Source organism: Ranitomeya variabilis, chromosome 4 (assembly GCF_051348905.1).
Source record: "Ranitomeya variabilis isolate aRanVar5 chromosome 4, aRanVar5.hap1, whole genome shotgun sequence".
NCBI lineage: Eukaryota > Metazoa > Chordata > Amphibia > Anura > Dendrobatidae > Ranitomeya > Ranitomeya variabilis.
In genome coordinates, this window is record NC_135235.1 from 23,643,181 (window position 1) to 23,660,201 (window position 17,021).

At 46.8% G+C, this 17,021-nt stretch overlaps 2 gene segments (V, D, J or C); both read right to left on the reverse strand.

Annotated features, from left to right (window-relative positions):
- Positions 1–10,109: 10,109 nt before the first annotated feature.
- Positions 10,110–11,358, reverse strand: LOC143768337 (T cell receptor beta variable 28-like). The segment is given in 2 exon segments: positions 10,110–10,935; positions 11,231–11,358. Coding segments are annotated over 2 exon segments (375 nt in total).
- A 2,129-nt stretch (positions 11,359–13,487) lies between these two features.
- LOC143768338 (T cell receptor beta variable 6-1-like) lies at positions 13,488–14,356 on the reverse strand. The segment is given in 2 exon segments: positions 13,488–13,887; positions 14,229–14,356. Coding segments are annotated over 2 exon segments (375 nt in total).
- Between the last annotated feature and the right edge of the window lie 2,665 nt (positions 14,357–17,021).

Sequence of the window (17,021 nt, forward strand, 5' to 3'; positions counted from 1 at the left end):
GGACACATACGGCAGCAGTGGCTCAGTATTGGGGTATCAGGTGCAGTAATAAGGACACATACGGCAGCAGCGGCTCAGTATTGGGGTATCAGGGGCGGTAATAGGGACACATACGGCAGCAGCTCAGTATTGGGGTATCAGGGGCAGTAATAGGGACACATACGGCAGCAGCGGCTCAGTATTGGGGTATCAGGTGCAGTAATAGGGACACATACGGCAGCAGCGGCTCAGTATTGGGGTATCAGGTGCAGTAATAGGGACACATACGGCAGCAGTGGCTCAGTATTGGGGTATCAGGGGCAGTAATAGGGACACATACGGCAGCAGTGGCTCAGTATTGGGGTATCAGGTGGAGTAATAGTGTCACATATGGCAACAGTGGCTCAGTGTTGGGGTATCAGGTGCAGTAATAGGGACACATACGGCAGCAGCGGCTCAGTATTGGGGTATCAGGTGGAGTAATAGTGTCACATATGGCAACAGTGGCTCAGTATTGGGGTATCAGGTGCAGTAATAGGGACACATACGGCAGCAGTGGCTCAGTATTGGGGTATCAGGTGCAGTAATAAGGACACATACGGCAGCAGCGGCTCAGTATTGGGGTATCAGGGGCGGTAATAGGGACACATACGGCAGCAGCTCAGTATTGGGGTATCAGGGGCAGTAATAGGGACACATACGGCAGCAGCGGCTCAGTATTGGGGTATCAGCAGGATGAGGAGGTTGTGCAAGTTAGAAATAGATGAGGACGATGCTGGAAATGTGAGAAGTGAAATGTGTCTTTGTTGTAATCGCTGAAACCGAGTCATGGCCGGAGAAGTTGTAATGTCGGTCTGGGCCAGATGGAAGAGATGGGAAAGTGAACGATTCCATCAGAAAGAACGTCAGCTGTAAGTCACCATCTATAACTGTACTGTAATCAGTTGTATGCTTTACAGCACAGGTATCTATAAACTATATGGTCACAATATGCCGGTAATATCAGCGTTGATCTTTGTGGAGATTTTTTTTAGTTACAACAGGATCAACTACTGAGGTTCTCCTACATCCACTCTTACTGTAGGGTGCATCACTATAGTTGTAATCAGGGGTTAGGGGCCCACTCAGATGTTTTGCTCCCACTGAGCTGAACCCATAGCTTCGCCTCTGCCACCAAGTTTAGCACATCCGCCAGGCAAGGGATGTGCGTAAACTGGCTAGGCCCAGAGATGCTATGAGATTTCACCCGTTATCGCACACCACCTGGCCGAGCTTGAGGTTCACTGGCAGCGATCACTCGTCTGTCTCCTGTTTGATCCCAGTCCACAGCTCCTGCGCGTTGTGGGAATTGCCAACAAACAAAGGAGTTTCCCTATCGATGTGCTCAAGTTGGTGGTGCAGGTGTTCCTGTGACCGAATGAGGAGGCGGTGGAGGAAGAAGCGTAGGAGGAGGAGGGAACCTGGACAGATAAAAGCCCAGCAACCCTAGGTGGTGGTAGGATATGAGGTAGAACGCCTTCCGCCTCTGTCCCAGCCACCACTACATTTACTTAGTGGACAGTTAGAGAGATGTAACATCCCTGGCCATGCTTACTGGTCCATGTATTGGTGGTTATGTGGACATTGCCACTGATGGAGTTGCGCAGTGCACCCCTGATTTGCTCTGCAACATGCCACCACCATTAATTTCTAAATCTGTCCATCTCCATAAGTCCGAATGGATGCATTTCAAAGGCCTGTAATTTGGATATGCTGTCATTCAGGACCATGACTCATGGGTGGCTAGGGGGGGGGGGGGGTAACTCCTCTTTCTCTCATTTATTTGGGGGATGGAATGCTGAACATTTCCATGGGACGGTGTGGAGATGCTCGGTGACACTGATGGTGGTGATGCTGTCACAACCTCTCTTTGCCGGGAGGTAGGTGCCCTGTTGATTATGAGCGTGGGGTAGAGGCTGAGACCACAGCAGAAGAGGGAGCAGGAGGAGGCTCAGATCTGTCATGCTTTTTAAGGTGTGTACTCCACTGTACCTTGTGCTTAGAATTCAGATGCCTCGTTATACAGGTGGTGCTCAGGTTCAGAACATTTATGACGCACTTCAAGGTATGACAAAACAGCGTGCAAACCACCTGTCGCTTGTCGGCAGCATATTCCCAGAAGAGATGCCATGCCAGGGAGCTCTTTTGAGCTGTCATTGGTGTGCTGATTTCAGCAGGGCGGTGGGCAGTAGCAGCTGATGTATTGGTTAGGGGTTGCTCACTGTGCCTTTGCACCCCACTCCCTCTTTTGCTGTGCTGCTGTGGCAGCGTGGCCACCTCCTCTTCCTCCGATCTGCACATGTCACTAGGATGGCTTCCACTCCATGTTGGGTTTAGGACCTCATGATACCCCGCATCATCTTCCACAGACTCCTCAACTCTGCCCTCCTTGCCAGTCTGCACACTGCAGAAAGACACTGCAGTTGGCAACTCAGTTTCGTCATCATATGACATGTCCTGCGGTGGTCCACTGTCCGTGTGCAGTAGCCCTCCCATGTACTCATCCTCCAACCTATCAATTGGTTGGGCATCAGTGCACACAGTCTCTTCCACTTTGGGGGCAGGGGCAGATGGATGGGCCATGAAACTGTAGCGCCCCCACTGTCGCAGGGCCGAGGGGTACCTGGTACCGGGCCTCTGAGTCTCTGCTCTGGGATTGTCACAGTGGCTAGACCCGGTCCGTGACCCTGCTGAGGGGCGTACAATAATAGATGTGGATGGTGGTGGTGGTGCGGTGCAGTAAATAACGAGGACACCAGGTTGCAGTCTCTTTACCTCTTTACTGAAGGCTTCTGGGTCCTCAGTCCGGAATACGGTTAGCCGGGCTGCGCAAGTCCGGCCGGTCCGATGGCACCTCCAGAGTTCCCTTCGCAGGTGGAAATCTGTGCCTTCCTTCTAGCGCTTATGTGTTGTGGTCCTCCCCTGCTGTGCTTACGGGATAGTCCCCACAACTGTTGTGTCTGTTTCTCGTGTTCCCTCACAACTCGATTCTGATGTTCTTCTTCTTCTTCTCGTCCCCCAGATCTTATGGTAGGACGCACCCGTATGACGGGAAGGCTCGGAGCTCTTCCGGGACCCTAGAGTCGCCCCTCTCCACAAGTTGCCCCCTATGTCTGCGTAGGTGATGTAGGTGAGACAGCTAGCCTATAGCTCTCTGCCCTGCCGTTGGTTTGAAGTAATGCTTAGAGCCCTGTACTTCCTCGGCGTTCCGGCCACCGGTTATTTACGCCTCAGTAGGATGTTGCCTCGGTCTAACAGCACGACTCCTACTGGTATTCTCCCTGTTGCGTTGATCTCGTTTCTCACTCAGCACAATAAATCTCGCTTCTTGTCCTTTCTTAGGGCACCGCCGCTATGAAGTGAATCTTCCCCTACAACACCCTCTGCCACAAGGTGTTGCCTGGTTCCAACCCAGTCAGCGTTCTCTCTAACTTCCTGCCTAACCCCCAGTTTTACCAGACTGTGAGGAGTGGCCTAATGAATAGTACCCTTAGCTCCCCCTGGAGGCCAGACTGTGAAATGTATTGGTGTATGTGATACCTGGTCAGATGAACTCCTTCAGTGCCATCAGACGTACCATAGCTCCCCATAGCGGCGGAGCCACAGTACTGCAACGACCAGGACTTTGGGGCGCTGCAGAACCACAGCCAGATGAGTCATCAAAAAGCAGAAGAGACTGCGGCATGACTGGGAGCTCAGACTGCTTGGCTGGTTTGCAAGGGGGTGAGATGGAAACCGGATGACCTTGCTCCTCAGGAGCCAACTGTGCACTTTCTGCAGTGGACCGGGTGGAAGGTAATGCAAAGGAACTGGAGCCAATCTCAGTTATCCAATCTAACAACACTTCAACATTTTGTGGCAGCGGTATTTGGGCCTACGAAAGGACACATAATGTCCAGTCACCTGTGTGCACCAGAGGAAGATGTTGTATTTGGGCACGTAGCAGGTACAGAACGACCACGTCCTCTCCCTACATCAGCTACACCACCGTCATCATCTACACCAGCCAGGGCCGGACTGGGACTAAAATTCAGCCCTGGCATTTGAAGTCACACAGGCCCACTTGTCACATGGTGACTGTATAATATCTTTGTACACTTGTAGGCTACAAGAAGTGAGGGGAGTGTAACACGACTATATAACATATAATTACAGCTGTATCCAGCATTACAGCTCAGTCCCCATAGAATGTAATACAGCACAGCCCCATAGAATGTAATACAGCACAGCCCCCATAGAATGTAATGCAGCCAGCCCCATAGAATGTAATACAGAACAGCCCCATAGAATTTAATGCAGCACAGTCCCCATAGAATGTAATGCAGCACAGCCCCCATAGAATGTAATGCAGCCAGCCCCATAGAATGTAATGCAGCACAGCCCCCATAGAATGTAATGCAGCCAGCCCCATAGAATTAAATGCAGCACAGCCCCATAGAATATAATGCAGCACAGCCCCATAGAATATAATGCAGCACAGCCCCATACAATATAATGCAGCACAGCCACCATACAATGTAATGCAGCCAGCCCCATAGAATATAATGCAGCACAGGCCCATAGAATGGAATGCAGCCAGCCCCATAGAATATAATGCAGCACAGGCCCATGGAATGGAATGCAGCCAGCCCCCATAGAATGTAATGCAGGCAGGCAGCCCCCATAGAATGTAATGCAGGCAGGCAGCCCTCATAGAATGTAATGCAGGCAGGCAGCCCCCATAGAATGTAATGCAGGCAGGCAGCCCCCATAGAATGTAATGCAGGCAGGCAGCCCCCCATAGAATGTAATGCATGCAGGCAGCCCCCATAGAATGTAATGCAGGCAGGCAGCCCCCATAGAATGTAATGCAGGCAGGCAGCCCCCATAGAATGTAATGCAGGCAGGCAGCCCCCATAGAATGTAATGCAGGCAGGCAGCCCCCCATAGAATGTAATGCAGGCAGGCAGCCCCCCATAGAATGTAATGCAGGCAGGCAGCCCCCATAAAATGTAATGCAGGCAGGCAGCCCCCATAGAATGTAATGCAGGCAGGCAGCCCCCATAGAATGTAATGCAGGCAGGCAGCCCCCCATAGAATGTAATGCAGGCAGGCAGCCCCCCATAGAATGTAATGCAGGCAGGCAGCCCCCATAGAATGTAATGCAGGCAGGCAGCCCCCATAGAATGTAATGCAGGCAGGCAGCCCCCATAGAATGTAATGCAGGCAGGCAGCCCCCATAGAATGTAATGCAGGCAGGCAGCCCCCATAGAATGTAATGCAGGCAGGCAGCCCCCCATAGAATGTAATGCAGGCAGGCAGCCCCCCATAGAATGTAATGCAGGCAGGCAGCCCCCATAGAATGTAATGCAGGCAGGCAGCCCCCATAGAATGTAATGCAGGCAGGCAGCCCCCATAGAATGTAATGCAGGCAGGCAGCCCCCATAGAATGTAATGCAGGCAGGCAGCCCCCATAGAATGTAATGCAGGCAGGCAGCCCCCCATAGAATGTAATGCAGGCAGGCAGCCCCCCATAGAATGTAATGCAGGCAGGCAGCCCCCATAGAATGTAATGCAGGCAGGCAGCCCCCATAGAATGTAATGCAGGCAGGCAGCCCCCATAGAAAGTAATACAGGCAGGCAGCCCCCCCCCCCCCCCCCCCCCAATAGGTCCACAATCCAGTCATCACTCATTGATAAAAAAAACAAACACTCTACTCACCTCTCTCCTCGTGCCCCGCGCTGCTCTGGCTCTGGTCTCAGCAGTCGCAGTCTGCCCGCCCGGTCACACAGCAGGTGCGCGATGATATGACGTCATCGCGCACCCGCAGTGTCAGCGGCAGGCAGAGCGGGGAATGATGGGAGAGGAAGCGTCAGCAGACGCTCTCTCCTCCATCATTGCATTCAACTGTACCGGCGTCTATGACGCCGGTATAGTTGAATGCGGGGCCGGGAGTGTGCCGACAGCGTGGGGAGTGTGCCGACAGCGTGGGGAGTGTGCCGACAGCGACACACTCGAGCGGCCCACTACTGCCATCGGCCCTTCTGGCATTTGCCAGAACTGCCCTATGGCCAGTCCGGCCCTGACACCAGCGCAATGAACAATGTGTATGATTTGATGCTCTTCTCATTTTTAAAAGTGGTTTTTCTGCACACCACTCGCAAAGAGATGGTGGAAGAGTAGATTTATTTATCTACAACAATACTAGAAAACACGCAGCGGTCCAGAAAAAAATATTTCTTTGGCCTAGAGATGCCAAAGAGAAGGCTGATGTCATTTATTTATCTGCATAGAAGTTAATCAGCCGCACTCGCAGAAATGTAGCAAATAATGTCTGTTTTTATTATATATGAAATAGTCATTCGCCACAGTGTTCGATATTATAATTCGTGATGATGGGTAAGGCAATAAGTTAGGTTATTTGCAACACTTCTAGAAAACACATAGCGGCTTAAAGGCACATTACTCCCACAGGTGAGGGGTGCAGAGTATACACAGCAGCTTAAGGGAACAGTACTCTCACAGGCAGGGGATGCAGAGTATACATAGCGGATTTTAGCACAGTACTCCCACATATATGGATTGCAGAGCACACAGAACTTTTTTTGCAGAGTGTGCAGTCAGTATTTGTCCCTCACACCAGCTGTGTATTATCCCTACATTAATGAGGGCAGAATGGCGACAGCACTCGGGATCCGGCCTTTATACAGGACAGGTCACATGCTGCAGCGGCCAATCACAGCCATGGCTGTGATGGCTTTGGAAGTGCCCACAGTCCAAAAGCTTGTTGATTGGCTGTGCTGCAGCCTTTCAACAAGCTTTATTAGACTGGCGAACCCGAATCAGAAAACAGATGTACATTAAAAAGTCTGTGTTTGGGGTTCGTTACTGGACACTAGGTCTCTGGTACGAACCCCGAACTTAACAGTCTGGGTTCACTCATCCATATTCATGATCACATTCAAATGGTGGTGTCTTCTGCTGGATCTATGGCATCTATTATTGGGTCACATTCCGGGCTCACTAGATACCCCTGAATCATCCCATATGGTATTCTACATTTACTGTGTAATGCAGCAATAACTAGGTCTGGAGGAAATAACATGGTGTCTGGGCTTCGCCCCAGGTGTGAGGTTGTAGGGTGTAGATTTGGGTCACAGTTGTGTGCGGTGACCTAATACACAACACACAGCTGAGAACAGACGCACGTCATGTAGGCGTACACCCGCATACTGGTTCAGTCACCACATCCGACATCTCGGGCCCCATGTGCTCTGAGCTGAGTCCCATATGTGGTTTATTATAGCAGGTGTAACAAAATATAGCAGTATAGATGCAGGTACAGAGCATAGCGCAGCGCACAGCGACCCCAGGGGAAAGTGCGTGTACACTGTAATAATACACAATAATGAGCATGATAACAATGTGCAGTCATTAAAGCCAGACATACTCATACTGTAAACGGAGTCAGGAGATTAAAGGGCACATTTGTCCATCAGCCTTACATGAGGACACCAGTATTAGGGCAGGTGCAGACCACTGTATTTTCAGTCCAAGTGTGATCCGACAACGCATAACCAATGCTAGGGGGCTTGGACATGTCCGTTTTTTTCCTTGGACCAGCTCGGTCTAAGAAAACAATCGCTGCATGCCCGAGTTTGATCTGATATTCGGGCATGCAAGTAAATGAGTGTGTGGAAACCATCGGACTGCAATCAGATGACATATGAGTGCAGTCTAATTTCCATGGACTGACAGTATGGAGAAGATTGAGAATTTTTTTCCTCCATCTTCTTCTCATCCAAGAGAATCTGATCACACCGTGCTGGCCCTTTGATGAGTGTTTGATTAGAGTGTGTTTTACATCGTCTTGATTCTCTCGGAAGACAAAACATACGGTTTTCTGCACCTGCCCTTTGAAAGACACCCCATAGCGGCAGAGGGGCCTCTTATATAGTTTATTTTGAGGTCCAGAAGCATCAAGTTATTCCAGTAAAACCTGCTGTATATACGTAGCGGCCTCCGGACTGTCTTCCAACAGCAGATGGGGTGAGGTGGGTTTGGGCAAATTGAACTTGTCCATACTCAGTTCTTTTTTGCTTTGGAAGATAAGTGGCAGCTTGAGGTATCGGAGAATAACATATCCTCTTCCTTCCGTTGACATGAACACACTGGTTGTTCTCAAATTACCATATTACTCAAGACTCCAGTCCACCAAGGCCAAAGTGGCAGTAAGCGAAGGTCAAAGAGGTTTGGTGGATCCAGATCTTTTCTGTTACTTCTCTTCAAGTTCAATAAACTATTACAACACCCTGTGTCTTTATTTCATTAAAATATTTTATTCCTAATGTGTGTGTGTTTTATTAACCCTTTTCTACTATTGGATTAATAATGGATAGGTGTCATAATTGACGCCTCTCTATTATTAATCTGGCTTAATGTCACCTTACAATAGCAAGGTGGCATTAACCCTTCATTACCCCATATCCCACCGCTACAGGGAGTGGGAAGAGAGTGGCCAAGTGCCAGAATAGGCGCATCTTCCAGATGTGCCTTTTCTGGGGTGGCTGGGGGCAGATGTTTGTAGCCAGGGGGCCAATAACCATGGACCCTCTCTAGGCTATTAATATCTGCCCTCAGTCACTGGCTTTACCACTCTGGCGGAGAAAATTGCGCGGGAGCCCACGCCAGTTTTTTCCGTGATTTAACCCTTTATTTTAACAGCTACAGCGCCCCCAAATTTTACACACAGACACTTCTAACATTAGTAGTGTGGAATATGTAATAAAATAAGGGATATGAGATGGTTTACTGTATGTAATCATGTCTCATATCATGTCGGATTTGTGAAGGAGATAGCAAAAGCCGGCAATTGAATTACCGGCTTTTAAGCTATCTAGCCCTGTATGAAATATAAATATATACAGTATATGTGTCTCACTGACATATATATATACATATATATACCTATACTATGTGTAGACATTTATTCTATCTATTCTATTCTAACCTGTCAATGTGATTTTACTGTACACCGCGCTGAATTTCCAGCTTTTCAAAGGACACCGATGCATAAAAATCGGACAGCACTCGCATGGTCCGTGTGCTGTGCGATTTTTTTCTTGCACCAATTGACTTACATTGGCGAGTCTCGTCTGAGAATCGCAGCAATACGCAGCATGATTCGATTTTTTTTCTCAGTCCGATTTCAGCTGAGAAAAAAATCGCAGATGAGATGTCACCCATTGAATAACATTGGTCCGAGTCAAATCCGATTTTTTATCGGATTGCACTCGTCCGTTTTTCTCGCAAGTGGAAATGAGCCCAGAATATCCCCCACCGCGATGCTATGTCTCATTCTCAGATGGATTGTATTGCATTCTGAAAGAAAAAAAAAAAAATAGGAGGCAAGAACAAAAAGATTTCTGTCTGGCAAGCACTACAACAGCAGAAAAACAGACCTGGACTCAGACTGCAAATCCATCTGCACTCGATCTGTTGTGGGTAAGCAAAAATGTACAAAACGGAACAAGAGGTTTTTAATTAAAGGCTAATCTGGGACTATGCAGGACATTACTGCTAACATCATGCTGATTGACAGCTGGCTCATCATTGCCTAACTGTGGAGAGTCGGCTATCAATCAGCATGACATAAACAGTAACGCTCCATCTACAGAGCAGCCCGGAAGAAGAAGAGCTGCTCTGTTGACGTGCAGCAGCTGAAATGCCGGCAGGAGAGGTCAGCGACTGCTCTGAGCCGACACCGGGTTGAATAAGTGGGTAGTTGTCTCTGTTAGCAACTACTTGGATGTTATTTTTTAGGCCCATAGTAAAAAAATTAAAATAAAATGGTCCTGGAGACACCCTTTAACTATGGTTCATAAACTTAAAGGACCCTTTCTCCAGGTGCACACTGTTCCTGAGCCTCCCAGCTTTCTGCTGGCCAGGGAGTGAGGACAGTGCACTCCTGACTGATTGACAGTTCAGGCCAGTGACAGTGCGCTCTATCATGCAGTTAGTAGAAGCCGCTCGGCCTCGACAGCATTAGAGGAAACAGAGAATATTAAATAGAGAGAAGATTTAATAAGATTTGTTTATTTTTACAAGCACTTATCCAAATCACCCATTAGATAATTAGAGAACATCGCTTTACTAGAGATACAGTAGAAGGCTCTGACATTTTTCTTAATGTTGCAATGCTTTATTATTGGAGGGACTTTGAGGATAGATACTTAGAACTGTCACTGGAGATGTTTTTCTCCCTGAAGGAGATAGATCTTGATATTTGTCCCATGTATTGCCCGTTGACTCTGTACACCAGCAAGTTCTCCATAATGGGAACCAGTAGCTTCCAGAGGTCGAGCGTAAGACATGATTTCCAGAAATTTCCTAATAAATCCTTTCCCTCTACATCTGATTTTCTCCGGGCGATTGTGGAGACGGACAGATATAGAGGGTGGTCCACCCTTGTTTTTATACTTTTACACTGATTTTTTATAGTTTTATGTTGACGTTTTTACTTTTTGCTACTTTGTATCATCACATCTGTGAGAGCGATTGATGCTGGTTTTTCTTATCGTTATTGGAGACTGAGGTTACATCAAAGCCTCCAGGGTCTTTGTGTCACCGTGCATCACTGGAGGCGCAGAAATAAACTCCCTGATGTCTGTGGGCAGGAGACTCGATCCTCAGAGAGCTGTGCTTGTCCGCCTGTGTCCTGTCCATCTTGTAGCCCACCTTGTAGCCGTCCTCATAGGTGGGCTCGTTTTTCCTGAGCATAGAGGCGATCAGCTTCAGCCCCTGGCCCCGGCTGTGATAATACCAGAACATCCATTCATGGTCCGTCGTCAGCTGTGTACAGTTCAGCGTCACCTCAGAGCCCACCTTCTCTATGAGGAGCTGAGAGTCTTGAGTGATGGTGACTTTTTGGGTCAGACCTGCGGAGAAGGAAAAATGTTATATATTGAGATCCACCATCAGTATCTGATGGGTGTAATATTCATGGCTTAATTAGTGAGCGTGTGGGCGACCATAGATGGGACATCGGATGACACAAACGATGGAGATATTGATGGTTCATCATTATAACTGATGGATCTGTGATGCTTAAAGTGTCCGTCCCAATGGATCCAGATGTGAGGTGCCCTCACAGTTTATTCTGGGAATCTTTGTAGCTCATGCTTCTCCGGGGTGCACAGATTTATCACTGACTCTCTCCGCCCTGATACTTACCGAGTGGAAGGAAGACACAGAATAGGATCATGTGTATGGACGCCATGACGGTGGGGGACATCTATCTGTGACTTGTGAAGAGGAGATCAGCGTCGTTCTCAGGAAGTGAAATGCTCCTCCTGGTTTGTGTGTTTCAGCTGCTCAATAAGAAGAAAAGTTGTCGTCTGCAGATGCAGTGATTATTCTACATAAACAGATCATGTGTATTCACTATTCAGGATTGATCTTTCATACTATCAGCTTTTCTATTATCCATCTAAAAAAGCAAAGAAAGTGGGCAGCAGACAATAGCAAATTCCAAAAATCTAGTATATTCATTCGTCAATATGAACAGGTGGCAACATTTCAGCTCAAGAGCGAGTGAGACTTTGTCAAGCACTTGCTCTTGAGTCGAAAACACATGTTCCCATCGGCCAATAAATACATCATTTTTTTTAGCATGGAATTTTCTATTGAGTGCTATCCACTTTCTTTGCTTTTTTATGTACCATACAATGGTGGATTACAACCTGTGGGCCAACGTCTAGATCTTCATTTTTGCTTCTGCTGCTTCATATTTTTGTTTTTATCTATCTATCTAACTATTATGTATCTATTTATCTATCTATTACGTATCTATGATCTATCATCAAGTCTTTCGAGAGGAGATATGTGTCACTGAGGTTGATAGCCTCGGTGATGTAAAACCCCCAAAACAGGCTCCAGCACAATTAGTGCTGAAAGGGTTAAAAGGGCGCAGCAAGGGTTCATGTTACAGTTTCATCACTCACTGTGGCCAAGGAACGCTGTGAATGACAGTTCAGCCACCCTTTAGGATCTCGAATGTGCTGAACTGTCAGTTTTGTGAGTGACAGCCCAGTCCTTCAATCTGAGACTGGGGCATGCTGGGCTGTCAGCATTTTGATTGACAGCCCTGCAGCTTAATTTGGCCTAGCCTGCAGGCGTTCCTTCAGGTGTCTTCAGTTCATGACAATTTGCTATCTATTTAGCTGGCTGACTATGAGCAGACCATTGTCAGCTGTAGCTTTACTCTGTTATATGTGTGCTTTGCTCTGTGTCTGATTCCCTGATCTTGCTGCCCGACCTTGGATTTGTTGTGACTATTCGTGTGTGTTATCCCTTTTGCTTTTGACACTCTCTGAACTCAGGACTTGGCCTCTGACTATCTGATTTTCTTATGCCTTTATCTGGATGTATCCTCCTGGCATTGGACCCCGGACTGTTACTTGACGATGCCTTTGTCATGCCCCTCTGTACTATAAGCCCTGCGAGTATCTGACCGTGGGTCTCCTTACTACCCCGTCTTACAGCTTTCCTGTGAGTGGTAACTTAGTGTCACAGTTCGGTTTTTAGGCGCAGTCAAAAAGAAATGGGTGAAGCTGGCTGCTCTGATATCTCCACCCTTGGGTGTGGTATGGTCTATATAAATCAGCTAGGCTGTCTCATTAGAGTCTGCGTGTGGAGGGTGAAGGACCTTGTTTGAATTGCCAATTGTTTGTACAGCCTCTGACAGAGGCTGTGGGTGCAGGACTGATAGCTAAATGGGTGAACACGTGCTGTAGAGTTACCATCAGGGCACTACTGCCCTTACTGTTGTATGAGGCCCGGTGAGCAGAAGCAAAGAGGAGGGCCCGCATTGGGTCCAGGCACCCTCTCTTTTGCTTCTGTTCATCGGGCCCCAGGGTATAATAATGTAATGTGCGGCCATCGGCAGTGCACGTCAGCGCAGGGAGCTTTCCTGGAGCTCCATGGTAAGGCCTCAAATCACAATGGCTGCACAACTCCAGGGGAGCTCCCTCCACTTCTTCTGTGATGTGCTATTGTCAGGTGAAGGCACCTAATAAAATAAATTAAATGGGTGTGGGGGAGCAAATGATGATGTATTGAGGGTGCAATGGGGGAGCACAAATAGTGATGAATTGGGGACATGGGACAGAAAATGATGAATTGAGATTGGGGGGTGGGGAACAATAAATGATTATAATTAATCTATAATCTATCTGTTATCTATTATCTACCTATCATCTATCTATTATTTATCTATCTATTATCTATCTATCTATTGTGTCTACAATCTATCATCTATTATCTATCTACGGTATCTATCTTTTATCATCTATTATCTATCTATTATCTATCTATTATCTATCTATCTATCTATCATCTATCTATCTATCTATTATCTATCTATCATCTATCTATCTATCTATTATCTATCTATCATCTATTATCTATCTATCTATATACCTATTATCTTTCTATCTTATGTCTGTATCTGCGCTGCTCATTTTTCTCCTTATTATTGGAGACTGAGGTTACATCAAAGCCTCCAGGGTCTTTGTGTCACCGTGCATCACTGGAGGCGCAGAAATAAACTCCCTGATGTTTGTGTGTAAGAGACTCGATCCTCAGAGAGCTGTTCTTGTCTGCATTCGTCCTATCCATCTTGTAGCCCGCCTTGTAGCCATCCTCATAGGTGGGCTCGTTTTTCCTGAGCATAGAGGCGATCAGCTTCAGCCCCTGGCCCCGGCTGTGATAATACCAGTACATATTGTCATGGTCCGTCGTCAGCTGTTCACAGTTCAGCACCACCGCAGAGCTCTCCTTTTCAATAAGGAGCTGAGGGGCTTGAGTGATGGTGACTTTTTGGGTCAGACCTGCGGAGAAGGAAGGAACGGCCATTACTAATCTCATACCTCAAACTACAGAACTCAAGGACACGATGTTACACAGTATATTCCTATTCATCCTCAGTATCTGATGGGTGTGATTAGTATGATGAGCATGTGGGCGACCATAGATGGGATATCGGATGACACGGCCGATGGAGATATTGATGATTCATCATTATAACTGATGGATCTGTGATACTAAAAGTGTCCGTCCCAATGGATCCAGATGTGAGATGCCCTCACAGTTTATTTCTGGGAATCTTTGTGGCTCATGCTTCTCCGGGGTGCACAGATTTATCACTGACTCTCTCTGCCCTGATACTTACCGAGTGGAAGGAAGACGCAGAATAGGATCCTGAGTACGGACGCCATGACGGTGGGTGACATCTATTGTGACTTGTGAAGAGGAGATCAGCGTCGTTCTCAGGAAGTGAAATGCTCCTCCCAAGGAAAGTTCTCATCTACTGATAGAGTGCAAAGAAGTAAAAAAGCAAAGAACATGGGCAGCACTCAGCAAACTCCAATAATCTAGTGTATTTATTGGCCCATATCAACCGGTGGCAACTAGTGAAGGGCAAACGTGTTCGGATAAGGTCTTATCTGATCTTGTGTGTTGTCCGAGTATCTTGGCCGTGCTCGTATATTATGTTCGAGTCCCAGCGGTTGCATGATTTGTGGTTGTTAGACATCCTGAACACTTGTGGGGACCCTGTAACAATCAGGCAATCCCCGCATGTGTAACAACCACAAATCATGCAACCGCGGGGACTCGAACATATTACACGAGCACGCCCAAGATACTTGGAGAACACCCGAGTGTGGTCAGATAAGATGTTATCCGAGCACTTTCGCCCATCACTAGTGGCAACGTATCGGCCCAAGAGAAAGCCAAGTGAGCTCTCGTCAAGTGCTCGCTCTTGAGCGGAAAACGTTGCCAAATGGTGACATCGGCCATTAAATAGAACAGATTTTTGCATGGAATTTTCACCTGAGCCCTTCCCAACGTCTTTGCTTTTCTCTGTTCCATGGGTCGGTGGGTTGCAGCCTGTGGACTGACCCCTATACCTGCACTTTTTTCTTTGTGTTGTGAGCCTGCTGCTTTCTGTCATTATCATTGACTGAGGTTACACCAAAGCCACCAGGGTCTTTGTGTCACCGTGCATCACTGGAGGCGCAGAAATAAACCCCCCGATGTCTGTGTGCAGGAGACTCGATCCTCAGGGAGCTGTGCTTGTCCGCATGCGTTCTGTCCATCTTGTAGCCCACCTTGTAGCCGTCCTCATAGGTGGGCTCATCTTTCCTCAGCATAGAGGCGATCAGCTTCAGCCCCTGCCCCCGGCTGTGATAGTACCAGTACATATAGTCATGGTCCGTCGTCCGCTGTTCACACCTCAGCACCACCTCAGAGCCCACCTTTCTTATGAGTAGTGGGGGAGTCTGGGTAATGGTGACTTTTTCTGTCAGACCTGCAAAGAAGTGATGATAATGAGCCATAAATTAATCATGATAACCTGCGGTTCTCCATCTGCTGTGAAACTGAAGGCATGCTGGGAGTTGTAGTTGTGCAATAGCTGAGGATCTGCAAGTTGGGAATCAGTTACTTAGAGATTAGTGTAACTTGGTAAGTCATTAGTACTTACAGGCTGGGATAAGAACACAGAACAGGAGCCTCAGTATGGGAGACATGCTGGCGGTAAATAAGGCGGTTCTGTTCCATGGAGGTGAAATACCCCTAATATAGGGGTATTAAAGGGGAGTCACATCAGACCTTCTGTAGGTGGAGATCCTGCTGGTGATCTTCTGATTGCTGCAGGACCTGAAGCTGCGACTGCACACTTCTGCCACAGCGGCCACTACAGGAGGCATGCGGTATTACAATACACAAATCTGTAATCGTGTAACAATTCTCTTATTCTCTAATTCTCTTAGAGCATAAAATTTTTTTTTGACTTTCTCCTAACCCTCAGAATCCACCAATTTCCTGGATTTTTTTCAGAATTACAAAAAATGTTAATATTAGCAAATTTGATTTCTTTGATAAATTTGTATCACATTTCATTTGCTTTGTCTCGATTTGCCCATCTCTAGTTTTTATTTTAATTTTTCAATAGCCCCTTTGGGAAACCAATATCAAAACACCCATCGGGGTCTGTGGTGGTCGCCTTTATCTTCGGTTGACAGTATGTGTCTATCTGGTTAGTATACATCTAGTACAACTACATGGGGGTCCTTTCTTTTTTGGAATAATGTGTCTTTATTTCCACTTATTGAAAACTTTTTGTTTCTTCAGGGGTTTTTTTTTTCAACTATTACTTCCCATTTGGGATAACAGTGTTTTTATTTTAGTGTCCATCTTGCTTTGTTATTTCGACATCACTGTTTATATGATATTTTATTATCTGCATTAGTTATATGATCTTTAGGGACCCGACCATCACCCATGTGTCTGTTTTTATGACTTTTTATGCAATTGTAGGTCATAATGGCCATTTATTACTCATAAATTAATAAAAAATATTGCAAATCATGTGCCTGACTTTGTACAGTTGCATGTAAAAGTTTGTGCACCCCTGGTCAAAATGACTGTTATTGTGAACAGTTAAGCAAGTTGAGGATGAAAATGTCTCTAAAAGGCATAAAAAAACAAAAAATGACACATGTCCTTTGTATTATATATTTTCATCTCTTACAGTCTAAAAATTACAAAAAGGAAAACGGGCTGATGCAAAATTTTGTGCACCCTGCATGGTTAGTACCTAGTAGCGACCCTTTTGCAAGTATCACAGCTTGTAAACGCTTTTTGTAGCCAGACAAGAGTCTTTCAATTCTTGTGTGAGGGATTTTCATCCATTCTTCCTTGGAGAATTCCTCCAATTCTGTGAGATTCCTGGGGCGTCTTGCATCCTCTGCTATTTTGAGGTTTAACCACAGATTTTCAATGATGTTCAGATTAGGAGACTGTGAGGGCCATTGTAAAACCTTCATCTTTCGCCGTTTGAGGTCGTCTATTGTGGATTTTGAAGTGTGTTTAGGATCTTTGTCCATTTGTAGAAGAAGCCACCAGGAAGAACCCGGAGCGGTGAAACGCGCGTCGGGGTAACAAGAGCTCAGACCAGACC